Source organism: Penicillium psychrofluorescens (genome assembly GCF_964197705.1).
Source record: "Penicillium psychrofluorescens genome assembly, chromosome: 5".
NCBI classification, from domain to species: domain Eukaryota; kingdom Fungi; phylum Ascomycota; class Eurotiomycetes; order Eurotiales; family Aspergillaceae; genus Penicillium; species Penicillium psychrofluorescens.
The window spans coordinates 994,392-1,006,944 of record NC_133443.1 but is presented as its reverse complement, the minus strand read 5'-3'; the positions used below and the strand labels follow the sequence as shown (position 1 = coordinate 1,006,944).

General features: G+C 53.9%; 4 protein-coding genes across 4 annotated transcripts; 2 read left to right on the top strand and 2 right to left on the bottom strand.

Annotated features, from left to right (window-relative positions):
• Window positions 1–1,725: 1,725 nt before the first annotated feature.
• Window positions 1,726–2,987, bottom strand: PFLUO_LOCUS7646 (S-glutathionyl-(chloro)hydroquinone reductase; the record flags this gene model as incomplete). The annotated part of the gene is made up of 5 exons (XM_073785307.1): window positions 1,726–2,307; window positions 2,366–2,544; window positions 2,600–2,686; window positions 2,743–2,911; window positions 2,982–2,987. The coding sequence occupies 5 exons, from the start codon at window positions 2,985–2,987 to the stop codon at window positions 1,726–1,728; spliced, it is 1,023 nt and encodes a 340-aa protein (XP_073641676.1).
• A 334-nt stretch (window positions 2,988–3,321) lies between these two features.
• On the bottom strand, window positions 3,322–6,657 carry PFLUO_LOCUS7645 (E1 ubiquitin-activating protein; the record flags this gene model as incomplete). Its single annotated transcript, XM_073785306.1, has 5 exons — window positions 3,322–3,460; window positions 3,512–6,293; window positions 6,359–6,444; window positions 6,501–6,592; window positions 6,652–6,657. 5 exons carry the CDS (start codon window positions 6,655–6,657, stop codon window positions 3,322–3,324), a joined length of 3,105 nt encoding a protein of 1,034 aa, XP_073641675.1.
• Window positions 6,658–7,325: 668 nt separating this feature from the next.
• PFLUO_LOCUS7644 (uncharacterized protein) lies at window positions 7,326–9,563 on the top strand (the record flags this gene model as incomplete). Its single annotated transcript, XM_073785305.1, has 1 exon — window positions 7,326–9,563. The coding sequence occupies one exon, from the start codon at window positions 7,326–7,328 to the stop codon at window positions 9,561–9,563; it is 2,238 nt and encodes a 745-aa protein (XP_073641674.1).
• Window positions 9,564–11,230: 1,667 nt separating this feature from the next.
• Window positions 11,231–12,265, top strand: PFLUO_LOCUS7643 (uncharacterized protein; the record flags this gene model as incomplete). Its single annotated transcript, XM_073785304.1, has 2 exons — window positions 11,231–11,525; window positions 11,586–12,265. 2 exons carry the CDS (start codon window positions 11,231–11,233, stop codon window positions 12,263–12,265), a joined length of 975 nt encoding a protein of 324 aa, XP_073641673.1.
• Window positions 12,266–12,553: the final 288 nt, after the last annotated feature.

The following is a 12,553-nucleotide window of genomic DNA, read 5'->3' as shown; positions in this document are numbered from 1 at the left end:
AAGTCCCCCGGTGTTCAAACTAAGAAACGAGTCAGCTGGTTGAACAAATCCATCTACGCGACTCTTGGCGTTATGTGCACCGGTCCTCCACTGTACACCGGTCCTCTACTGTACACTGGTCCTCCACTGTACACTGGTCCTCCACTGTACACTGGTCCTCTACTGTACACTGGTCCTCTACTGTACACTGGTCCTCCACTGTACACTGGTCCTCCACTGTACACTGGTCCTCCACTGTACACCGGTCCTCCACTGTACACCGGTCCTCTACTGTACACTGGTCCTCCACTGTACACTGGTCCTCTACTGTACACTGGTCCTCTACTGTACACTAGTCAGTGAGCCAATCGATCAGCCACTTAGCAAGGTGACTAAATTCAGGAAGACCAAGGTCCAGACCAAGGTCCTCGGCGTTGCCCCAGCCGGTCCTCCACTGTACACTGGTCAGTGAGCCAATCGATCAACCACTTAGCAAGGTGACTGAATTCAGGAAGACCAAGGTCCAGACCAAGGTCCTCGGCGTTGCCCCAGCCGGTCCTCCACTATACACTAGTCAGCAAGGTGACCGAATTCAGGAAGACTAAGGTCCTCGGCGTTGCCCCGGCCTTCTTTCTCCGTAAGCGGTGTCTATCTCGATCTGCTTCCTCTGGTTTTTTCCCAATCTCTCCCACCCGCTGTAGAACTTCACCCCCTAGGAGGGGATTTTTTCTCTCACTATGTGTCTTTGCCTCCCACTTTGTGAAAGCTTGTTTGCTTAAAAGTAGTGGGAATACCTCTCAATGATTAGAAGCAGATGCACTCTTTTACGCACGCGTGGGCAAGATCGGTCTTAACTCATACCTAGCCTCTATCCACCAGGCTGACAGCGCCTAGTGTCCCTACGATGAGGCACCTAAAACAGTCCACCACATCATCATGGGCTGCGCACTATACGACAATATACGAAACCATATCTGGCAAGACGGCAACTTCCCTAGCGACCTAGCAAGCGCATTATCCGACCTCAAACAGGCAGGCAAAGCGGCGCGCTTCCTCCTAGAAACGGGCAGACTACCCTACCTACGACTTCTAGCACCCATCGACCCCCTAGTGGAGGACGAAGAGTAGTAATTCTCTCCTCACGGCGACACCGAGGCGGCCGAAGTGCCTTAAAGATAGTCGTGGAAACGGAGTGCTCGGATGGCACGCAACGTGCTAAGTCCCTACCCTACTAACCACTATATGAAGTCTACGAATCCGGCGTCCGCTAGACACGACGGGCGTATAGAGTGCTGGGGTTGATGGACCGTTATCCTACTACTATCCTAACACTTTGGACATAGCCTAGGGACCCGGCCTTACCCACCGACCCGCACATGGAAATAGGCGCCATACTGGCGAGCTACGGAGGAAGGTAGATCCTTTCTGGCGGGTGCTGTTGTCGAACATTATGCTCATCCTAAGTCAGTGTCAATGATCCACTGCACCCTGGTCAATTCTCCTTATTACAGGTCTCAGCTCACTCGGGGTTGACATGGCACGCTTTAAGCTCTTCGGCTCCGTCATTAACCCACTCCTACGTTCTTTCTGCACGATTGGTTGTCTATACTGACGATATTGCGCAATGAACCTCGGTTCGTGGCTGGCAGGCTACTCTTGTGCGGGGCATTTTCTTATGGTTCAAACCACATCATTTTAAATTGACTATCAATTCTGCCTAACCACTACAGGTAAAACCTCAATCCATCAGCCCGCCTTAACAGCCCTCACCTCCTCATCCTTGGGCAAAATATCCGGCACCGGTCCAACAGGCGTGATACTAAACTGATTGATCTGCTTGTGGGACTTGGTATAGTGCTTCTTGATATGCTCGAAATCCGTCGTCTCACGGAAAGCAGGCACCTCCCAGTAGAGATGGCGCACCCATCTATGGATGGCGGGGAATCCAGAGCGGATATCACGGATGTTGCACTTGAAATGCTGCACGTAGACCGGGTCGAAGCGGATGATGGTCGTGAAGAGGCGAATATCCGCTTCGGTGACGCTGTCACCAAAATAGTAGGGTGCGCCGCCGGAAGAGAGTTTCTTGGCGAGATGCGTTTCGATGCGGTCGAGGGAGGAGAAGAGCGTCGTTACTGCTTTCTCGTATGCCTCTTGCGTGGTTGCGAAGCCGGATTTGTACACCCCGTTGTTGACGTCGTTGTAGATCCATTCATTTGTGGCGTCGATCTCGCTGCGCAGTGCTTTGGGAAACAGGTCGACCTTTTTGTATTGCTCGGGTAGGAGGTCGTCGAATTCGTAGTAAAGCATGCGGATGATCTCAGCGCTCTTTTTTTCTCTCTTCGGTTAACACAGGAATATAGTGGCACATGTCAGGTAGACGTACCTCGTTGCTGACGATCAGCTTGTTTTTCTTGTCATACAGAACCGGAACCGTGAACCGACCCGTATAATCCGGATCATTGGAGAAGTAGATCTCTTGTAGATGAGTGAACTGCGGGTGCAAGGGATCGGGGATGGTGTTCTTGCCGGGCAGTTTCTCGTCAGAAGTGGCGAAGCGCCAGCCTGAGCGCTGAGTTAGCATTTTCGTGCTCTTTGGAACAGACAGAAAAAGACAAACCTTTTTCTCCGAGGTGCCAATGCACTGACGAAAAAGTAATGATATTCTCCAATCCCTTTAGGTTCCGCGTAATCAAGGTCCGGTGAGCTGCAACGTCTTAGTAACACAATCTAGACAGGAGGCATATCTAAGCGATTCCTCACCCCATGGACAAGCATAAGACACATAGAGGTGATAGCGGTCCTTCTCCGGAGGAAATTTGGCACCGGGCTCGCGCGAGATCCAGTTCCGGAAGATGGACTGTTGACGCTTGAACTCGCCGGATTTGTCGCTGGGGTTGACCCAGTCAGTGATCTTTTGGGGATTTCCAGTCTAATTTGTTTTTCAAGGGCATGTCAGAATTAATTTACCATGCATCTTGGTAGTGAAAAGCTCGGCTTACCGCCATTTTTCGAGCTGGACTAGCTAATGAGCCAAGGATGGAGCTTGGTAGAGCTCTAGGATAGTGCCCCGCGCGCAGAACTTGAGTGTAGGGGATATGTTGCAGCGTCTGAGAGCGCAAAATAATGCAGGACATGCAAGGCAGAAGTCAAGTTCTAATACCTTTACCAGTTGAAAAGATATGAGAGGTGCTTGGTTAGTCGCGGGGTGGATGACGTTTGTTACGAGATGCTGACTGATGCGTGACAAAGCAGAAACATTTGGATTGGAAATCTAGACATAATCAAATCATAAATCTACCTACGAGCAGTAGTGGCTGTATGTGTACGGACTGATCACGCTCAGTTGGCGAGCTTGACCATCACGTACGGAATCTCCACATCCTCCTCAGTCTGGTCCTCGGCCGTCACCTCGAAGATGATGTTCTTCTGGTGTTCGGGCACCGGCTTCTTGCTGACGTGCGCGACAAGCTTGCTCATCCTGGGTCTTTGTTAGCTTCCATCAGGTAGATGTAAATGAAAAGAAACTTACGGCAGAGGAAGGCGATCCTTCACCTTCGACGGAGGATAGAAGCTTGCATACAACAAGCTGACGCCAGAGCTGACCATAGTGATGTCCAAGCCCTTCTCAGCGAACCAGTCGAGGAACTCTTGCAGGGGAATATCGTCCACCTCAAACCGATCCCAGAGCCGGTCGATGCTGACCTCACCCTTCTTGCCCATATACTTGCCCTTCGGGCTTGCAATCGGTTCGCTGAAGCCGAAGAATGGAAGAGCAATGTTGATGAAGCCGTTCTTGTACTGTTCAATATCGTCTTTCCCATCAATGATCTTGAAAAACTCCAAGGCAACAAGTCCGGTGACAAGAGCGGTGGCGGTGGCAATAGCCGGGATAATCTTTCCGGCAATAAACTTGGTCTTGTGCCGATCCGCTTGCGGGATCTCGTAGTTGTCGGCACGGAGGTTGCTGGCCGCAGTGATGAAGTCGATGTGGTGGTTGGTGTCATCGTCCTTCTCGAACTCAACGGGCTGCAGACGGAAACCTGCCAGAGACTTCGGGGACGGGAGAGTGGTCACCAGCTTTTGGATCTCATCGCCGTCATTCGAGCCTCCAGCGGGCTGCGCGTTGGGATCAGGCTCGTTCTCGTCGGCCTGAATCCTGACGTTGGAGCTTGGCGTGAACTCGGGAATGATCATATCATCGACAATCTTTCGGTAGTAACCCTTATCCGTGCCAGGGCTCTTGATACCGTAGTTAAAGGCATGAAGATTGGCGCCTGCAATGACAAATCCGAGATGCGTGGGGTTGGAGCTATCAAACTTCAATGGTGTCGGCGCACGCTTGGGTCCAGACCAGAACGGCTGACCAGATGAGGTTTTCGAGTCCCGAGGGAAGTTGTAGAGCAGCTGCTGGATCGCATTGTTGTACTGCGATTCAAACTGCTGCCGGGCCCACACGATGCAGTCATCAAAGGTCAGCGGCTTTTCAGTAACCAAGAAATCTCGCAAGTGTTCCAGAGTCTGCTTCTCATTACCGGCCTGCTTGAGCGTCTGCTCGATATAATCAGGCTGCGAGAGATACAGGTTGACCGCCTCCGGTGGACCGACATAGTATGTCTGGAAGAGGTCCCGCGCCCAGGCAATGGTGTGTTCAATGCGGTTGGGGAAACTCTTCAGAGTACACATAGGGAACGACTTCTCGGGAGGGTCTTGAGAGCTCGAGTAAGACTCGGTGATGAAAGGAAGAACAACCTGGGTGTTGCCCTTGGTGCCAAGCGTGCCACTCTCCAGCAGCGGCTTGCGGAAGAAGACACAGCGGCGATCGACATACGTCCGCGCATCGACGTTGTCCAACGCGTTGGTAACTCCATCCAGTCCGTTCCAGAATTCTTCGTTGAAAATATGCTCGGTGTCAGGACCAACGCGGTCACGGAGAGTCACAATCTTATCGTTCAATTCAGGGTTCATGGCCTTAACGGCAGCAGAGGCACAGTCACTCTTGAGTCTGCCCACATCCTTCGATCGGAAGAGGAATTGCCGGTTCAGATTGCTCTTTTCGATTTGGTCCATATCTGTCACATAGATCTTTCCCTTCGGGCCGGTGCCCAGACCGATCATGGCCCAATTCTTCAGGGTTTCGCAGCCGATAGCACCGGCACCGACCAGGAACTGTTTGACGTTGGCGATCTTGTCCTGGAACTCTTTACCAAAGACTGCAATCTGTCCATCGTAACGAGTTCCAAGGGGCTTGCAGCTTTCTTCGGACCGAGTGGTCGACGAAGGCAGAGACTCCAGAGAATCGAAATACATCCACTGGTGGAGGGGGTTGAATTTTCCGGAGACGGCCTTCAGGACCTCCTGGGCAGCAATACCTCCGAAGAAAGCCGCCAAGGGGTTCAGATCACCCCGAGCCTGGTAGCTCAGCTCCTTGATCAACTTCTCGTCCAGCTCGACCTTCTCTTCTTCCGCCGCAGCAAGATCATTGGCAATCTGGAGGATTTCCTGCGCATCGCTATCATTGTGCGGACGAGGCAGCTGACGATCGTGGGTCTCTGCGAATTTATGAAGAGCCTGGATACCGATATGCAGCTGTTGTGGTCGGTCGAACTTGGCAAAATCAGAAATCATAATCTCGGGCGTCTTGAGCTGCTCCGCGAGGGGCTGGAAATCAATGAACTTGGGCATCTTGACTTGTGTGTAGATACCACCGCCCTGGTACGAGCCCAGGTCCGAAACATCACCAATACTGAAGGTGTATGGACCATTGACAGTGATTTTGCGAGGCGCGCTGCCATTCAAGCCGTCCATACCCTTGACTTCTGTAAAAGTCACAAAATCTCCATCTTCCAACCCGTGCCGAGTCTCGTCCAGCGCGGATACCAGGCCGGTCTCATCAATGTCGGCCACAATTCCACTGACAGGATCCTCGCCTGTAGGATCACCGACAGTGAAGTTCTTGCCGAAGTCATTAAAAATGTAACCAAAAAGGCCAAAGGTATCCGTAATCGTGAGGAAAATCCCATGCTTGTGGCAGAAGTCCGCGATCGCTAGTTGTTCCTTCAATGGTGTCTGCGTCAGTACCACCGCTTGATAGCGCTTCAGCTGCTCCAGATCACCCGCAAGGTCTCCGCCTTCATGGATGGTCACTGGAACGTAGGAGTTCAACTCGGCGACTCGCGGAGCGGTGACGTCGGCGCGGGGTTTGCCGACATCCTGAGGCTGAAGGAAGAACTGCGAGGACAAATCTGAAATAGCGACGGGGGCGGGATCATAAAGTGTAAGGGACTTGACGCCGGCGAGGGCGATATTCTTGGCTAAAGTGACGATCCGTTAGTCTCATTGTATGCTTTGAAATCAACGATCAAGAAGCGCCACTTACCGATTTCCACACCCAGACCCTTCAGACCCACGACCAGGACATTCGAGGATCCCATGCGCTTCATAGCTTCATGGCCAAGGACATATCTAAGATGGAATTGTCAGAGAGTGGAAGCAACAAAGGCCTCCAAAACAACACTCACAGTTGTCGGCTATACAGAGACTCGTCAATTTCCCCATGCTTGATCATCTCCACAGTCTTCTGTGGGTTATCCACCTGCATCTTGTTGAGGTCCTGTGGTCGAGTGTGTTAGTCGCGAGTTCCATCTTCTCCAAGAGGGTGGCTCGACGAACGGTCATGATTTTCTTCTCCGGCCGAGCTGCTGCGTCGTCCGATAGTCTGCGCTTTCCCGGCTTAGACTCTTTACGAACAGCAATATCGGAAGGAATGGTGACAATCAGAGGGTGAAAGCCTTGCTAGGGAGCAAGACTTTCGGCAGTGATAGAACGGGGTACAACTCCCAGCGTACCAGGCACCTTGCTAGAACGAGGAGAGGGAAGTCGAAACCCTAAATTGCAACCGAAGACAGTGTGCCTTTACTGTACAGGACAAAGGGATGGCAAAAGGAGGTTGAAGGAAGGCAAGGGAGAGAAGAAGAAAGAAGAACAAGCCAGCGGCGACGTAAGAGGGACAAGCTCCAGCCTGACTAAGCGCCGCCCCGCGATCCAGTCATCGTTCATCATTCACTTGCTCACTACGCGTCGCGCCAGCTCGATGTGATCGTCCGTGCAGCCACATTTAGTGTGCTGCTGGTCTGATTGTCAGGTAGTGATCGCGTCAAACCAAGCCTCGGGTAGGTCCATCGGCAATCGACTCTCATGTGCCGCTTCGAAATCTTGGGCAGTGGATTACTGTACTGGCAACGTCGGGATCCCCATCTCGAAAGGAGCCAGCTCTCCAGGTTGGTTTGAGCTCGCTGATTCCGTGGCGAAGGTGGTTAACGCAAGCATAGAAACACCCAGCCAGCATGCTCCACGAGATCCTCCTCTCCCTCTTCGGCCAGCCGTCCCCCCTCTTCAATGCGGCAAAGGGCAAAGATGCCGTGGCTCAAGACGATTTTGCCCTTCTCTCACCTCCGGAGAAAGCCCTCCTCGCATCAATTGCCCATCTGAGCCGACTCCACGCGCAGCTCCAAGCGCACACTTCTGCTATTTCCGCATCGCATCCCTCGGTCGTATGTCGCTCCGTCTCTACAACCATTGCCACAGTCCACCTAGGCGAGTTCCAAAAGAAGATCCTGGATGTAGAGAAGGCAATTCTCGCGGAGGATAGCGGATACGTCGGGGGCTACGGGATTGTGCCATTGTCGACCATTGTCGGGGAATTTGCACCATGGACGCGGCGCATGGAATGGCTGTGGGAGGTCGCTCGGTTCATTCAGCCAGAAAACAAGAAAATTGGCTGCAGGGGTGCAGCACTCATCGACAACCTGCGAACTGAATTACAAACGGGATATCTCGATATCAAAGAGATGGCGGTGCAGTTGGTGGCCGCGGCGGAGACGGCGTGGATGAAGCAGCTCTCAATGTGGCTGTTATACGGGAATCTGCCGATGTACGGCAAGGAAGACTTTTTAATACAGGAGGATGTCGATGGCGAGGACGACGAGACGCAGTTCAGCATGCATACCGACTTGATGCCGACATTCGTGCCGCCTCAAACGGCAGCCTCGATTCTATTCATTGGGAAGTCATTGAACCACGTTCGCGCGAAACGGAAGATCTCCACTACCGGTGTGTCGACTGCACCAGTGACTCTGCATCAAGAACACATCGAGCAACTGGCCGGCTTGAAGTCGCCGATTTCGTCTGCAAAACTGTCGGCCGCGGTTGACTGGATTCGTCTTTCTCTGTCTCAGTCGACATTATCGAAGCTCCTCCCGCTTCCCCGGATCCTCGAAACCCTTACTTTGCTCCATGATTTTCTTCTCCTGGGACGCGGCGAGTTTGCAGTCGCTCTGGTGGCGCATGCAGATGCTCGCATGGAAGAAAATCATCGACGACGACCCGCTCCAGGCAGAGAGCTTGAGGGGCTTAGTATCAAAGAAGGAGATGTGGTCACTGCTCTGGCCCAAGTGTGGGCAGAACTAGTTTCATTACAGAATGAAGAAGACCCGGCTGATGAGCAGCTCGACCTTGCGCGGGATCTCCTTCGACTCTCAATCAGTGACCGAAAAAGCGGACGTGCGATGACCCCGTCGCAAGGGCAGAGTTCCGTGGCAGAAATCTCTCGGGTCTCGTTTGGAGATCTACTCTTCCCTACATCTACATACCTAACCGCTCAAGTACGCGCTCCGCTGGATTTGTTTCTCTCCACTTCCGATATTGCCATCTACTCCAAAATCCATTCTTACCTACTGGGCATCCGGCGAGCCCAGATCCGTCTCGGGGATCTATGGAAGCACACTTCATTGCGAAGAAACCATCCTTCTCCATGGGGTCCCCCACGAAGCAACAGTGCTTTTGGCCAAAGCAAACTGAAGATGAGCCGTGAGCGGGATAATGCCCGTATCCGACAGATGCGACCCGTGTGGGCTACGTGCAGCGCCTGTCTGTTTGTCCTATCAGAGATTGGCAGCTTCTTTCAGGGCGAGGTGGTGAACGAGTCCTGGCAACATCTACGTGCGTGGATTGAAGGGGATTCGTCTGCATCACCATCTGGTTCCCGACCCGGAACAGCATCGTCCTCCAAATCTGCGCCGCCGTCCATGGGCCGTCATGATCCCGAAGCACTTACCGTCGCGCACCATCGCCATTTGTCTTCTCTGGTCGAGTCCCTGTTCCTGACCGACGTACCCTTCACCACGGCCCTGCGCGCACTGCTAACCAGCATCGACCGGTTTGTCGCGCTCGCCATCCGCCTGGAGACCATCCAACGCAACATGGACCTGGAGATGGACGAAGGTGTCGTGGACGCACTGGTGGACTACGGACAAGAAGAGCGCGAAGTTTGGCACGAGCTGCGGACTACTCGCACCGCCGCCGAGACCGGGCTCCAGGACCTCGTCGCAAGACTGCAGGATATCGACGATAGCCGCTCGGGGGATGGCCGACGCACCGTGCACCTGTCCGGTCCCGGGCCAGAGTTCTGTCACTATGAGCCGCGCAAGCCGGCAGGCGTGGATCGGTTGCTGATGAAACTGGACTTTGGCCGCGGGCGCCGCGACGTGGGCGGCCTTGAGACGGCAGCAGCGGGGTTTGCATGAAAGAGATTTTTAGCAGCGATATAGGCGTTTCATCCCAAAATGGACGGCCCGGGAGGGTCGATCTAGATGGGTCGCACGGATCATCATTTGCAACCGAGGGGTTCTTTGTCGGAGTCGGCGCTTATTCGGACGGACGATGCGCTCTGTGTTCCAAAAAACCGAACAATCATTGGCAACAATCAAGGCCACGCAATTGACTTTCTTTTTTTTTTTTTTTTTTCCGACGACCCCCACGGCCTGTAGGATGTAAACAGTATCATGTGGGAGCCGATCTCTGGAGCCATACGGTTCATCTTATTCACAGAAATTCCCTTATCTTGCATCCCCAAGTCCAGATGACCCGCGCACGGAGCGCAGGCAATTCTTTCCAGGGCGTTCCAGATCCGCTTCGATTCCTTCGACAATCCCTGTCGCCGGCCGGGGCTGAGCGTGGCACGAGAAGAGGCGTTCGAGGCAAGCACTAGTAGTTAACATTAAGGTGGCTACAGTAGCTTGAGGTACGTGCCTCGATGGTGGATCCGCGTGCCTACAGCACTGAGCCTGGGCCGGAGGGTGGCGGAAGCTTCATTGCAGGGCAAGTGGCAAAATATGGTAGAACTTATGATTGAACAAGACTTGAATTTCGACGATCGAAGCGATAACTTCACTATCATTTGTTTTCCCTGTTTCAGAAAAAAAAGAAACAGGCAATGTGCCTGGCGGGAGGTGCAGAGCTCGGTGGATGAGACAGCGGTGAAGAGCAGAATTGCCTAATCTGGACATCCCGGGAGCTCTCATTCTTTTGCCAAAAATAATCCGGGGACGGGACTGCGGGACCCAGGGATCGTCGGGGCAAGGAAGGACTGGCAGAGTCAACTGACCTGACCCCCCCATCCTTCAGATTTCTTTTTTTTTTTTTTTCCAACTTCTTGGTCGATGGAAGATAGTGGATTACACTACCACTCGCGATGCCGAGACCGTCATTGGATGGAGGCTCCTACCAGGATACCTACCCACCCTCCCGTGATTGGCACTAGGTAAATCTCTGCGGTTCAGGGACAGCTGGTCGTGCATGGTTAGTTCGACTGCTCTATTTAGTTATGCTCTAATTGTCGTGTCTAATTGGATGTCGGAAAGGTGATACAGGGCCTAATTGCATAATCAGGTCGAGGTAACCTGTTGTAGCCAGGGATGTATGTACTACATACAACGGTGGGCCATTCCACAGAACAGGACCCATCGAGCGGATCGCCCGATTTACCGTCTTCGGCCCAGAACAATCACGATGTTGCCCCAAGCTCTTGCCCCAGGTGGCAATGGACCGTGGATTGCTGCGATCTGGGTCTTGAGTCATGGTGAAAGCAGCAGCGGGCGAATCCACCGGGGTCACCTGGCCGATGTGGCCCCCCCTTCCATTGCTGGAACACTATCGTGAGATTTCTGGGAGATTTTCCGGGAAGCTCTCCAGGGAAGTACCGTTCGGTCTGTCCGTCTGGCACATATAAACCCTCTCCCCGCGCGGGGGATGAGAAGGAAAGCAAGTCTTGTCGTGTTTTTATTTTCCTCGTCCCATCATCCATTTGCATCTAGCCCTAATTGCACCTATACATACGACCCTCTCCCCTCTACCACTACCACTATTACCACCACCTTAATACCCAAAAATGTCTTTCTCCCTCCCCCGTGTCATGGCCGCTGTGCGGCCTCGCTTTGCTGGTGCGGCTGTCACTGCGCCGCGAGCTCTCTCTACGCCGTCGGCTCGCCTCTACTCCTCCACCCGGAGCACATACAACCCCCAGGACATCCAGAACGTCTCGCACAGTCCAGACCACATCCAGTCGAAGATGCCACCCAAGAAGTTCCTGCGTAACGCCAACCGCTTCCGCGAGTTCGATATGGAGGACCGCGTGTACGCCATCACCGGTGGCGGCCGTGGATTGGGATTGTCAATGGCCGAGGCCCTGATTGAAGCGGGCGCAAAGGGTGTGTATTCCCAAGGATTCCCGTCTGTAAATCAAAATGGCTAATCAGAAAACCAAACAGTCTACTGCCTGGACCGTCTCGAGTCTCCCCCCGCCGAATTCTTCGCGGCCAAGGAGCGCGCCGCCTCCGAGTACGGCGGCTCGCTGGAGTACATCCGCATCGACGTGCGCAACGTGACGGAAGTCAACGACACCTTTGCGGCGATTGCGGCACAGAACGAGCGCCTGGACGGCTTGATCGCCGCGGCGGGCATCAACCACCTGCAGAGCGCACTGGAGCACTCGCAGCAAGCCCTGGACGACGTGATGAGCATCAACTACAACGGCGTGTTCAACTCGGCCACCGCGGCCGCCCGCCAGATGTTCAACTACCAGCAGAAGGGCTCGATCCTGCTCGTGGCCTCCATGAGCGGCCTCATCGCCAACAAGGGCATGACCTCGCCCGTCTACAACTCCTCCAAGGCTGCCGTCATCCAGCTGTCCCGCTCGCTCGCGATGGAATGGGGCCGCCACGGCATCCGGGTCAACTCGCTCTGCCCGGGCCACATCATCACCCCCATGGTCGAGGATGTCTTCCAGCAGAACCCCGCTGCCCGCGCGACCTGGGAGGCTGAGAACATGCTTGGCCGTCTGGCGATGCCGGAGGAGTTCCGCGGCGCGGCCCTCTTCTCCCTCTCTGACGCCAGCAGCTTCATGACCGGTACCACCATGGTCATCGACGGTGGCCACACCGCGTGGTAAGCGTCTTGGCCTGTCAAGAACAAACCGAAATGCAACGACACGAAAACAAAAAGGTGGCGCCGCGTCTGGAGTTGAAAGAAAGAACGAAGACGCTCTTACTGTACATGTCTACATGCACATACACAAATGAGGCGCCCCCATCGAGAGAGCTCAATGGCCAAGCGCCAAGCACTCGACCTCGTCCCTGGATCTGAAAAGAGAAGCTACGAACACTCTAGGAGGTCGTTCACGGCGCCCATTTTGCCCAGTCTGGGTTCTCCCCCACTGGTACTTCTTCTATATGTACAG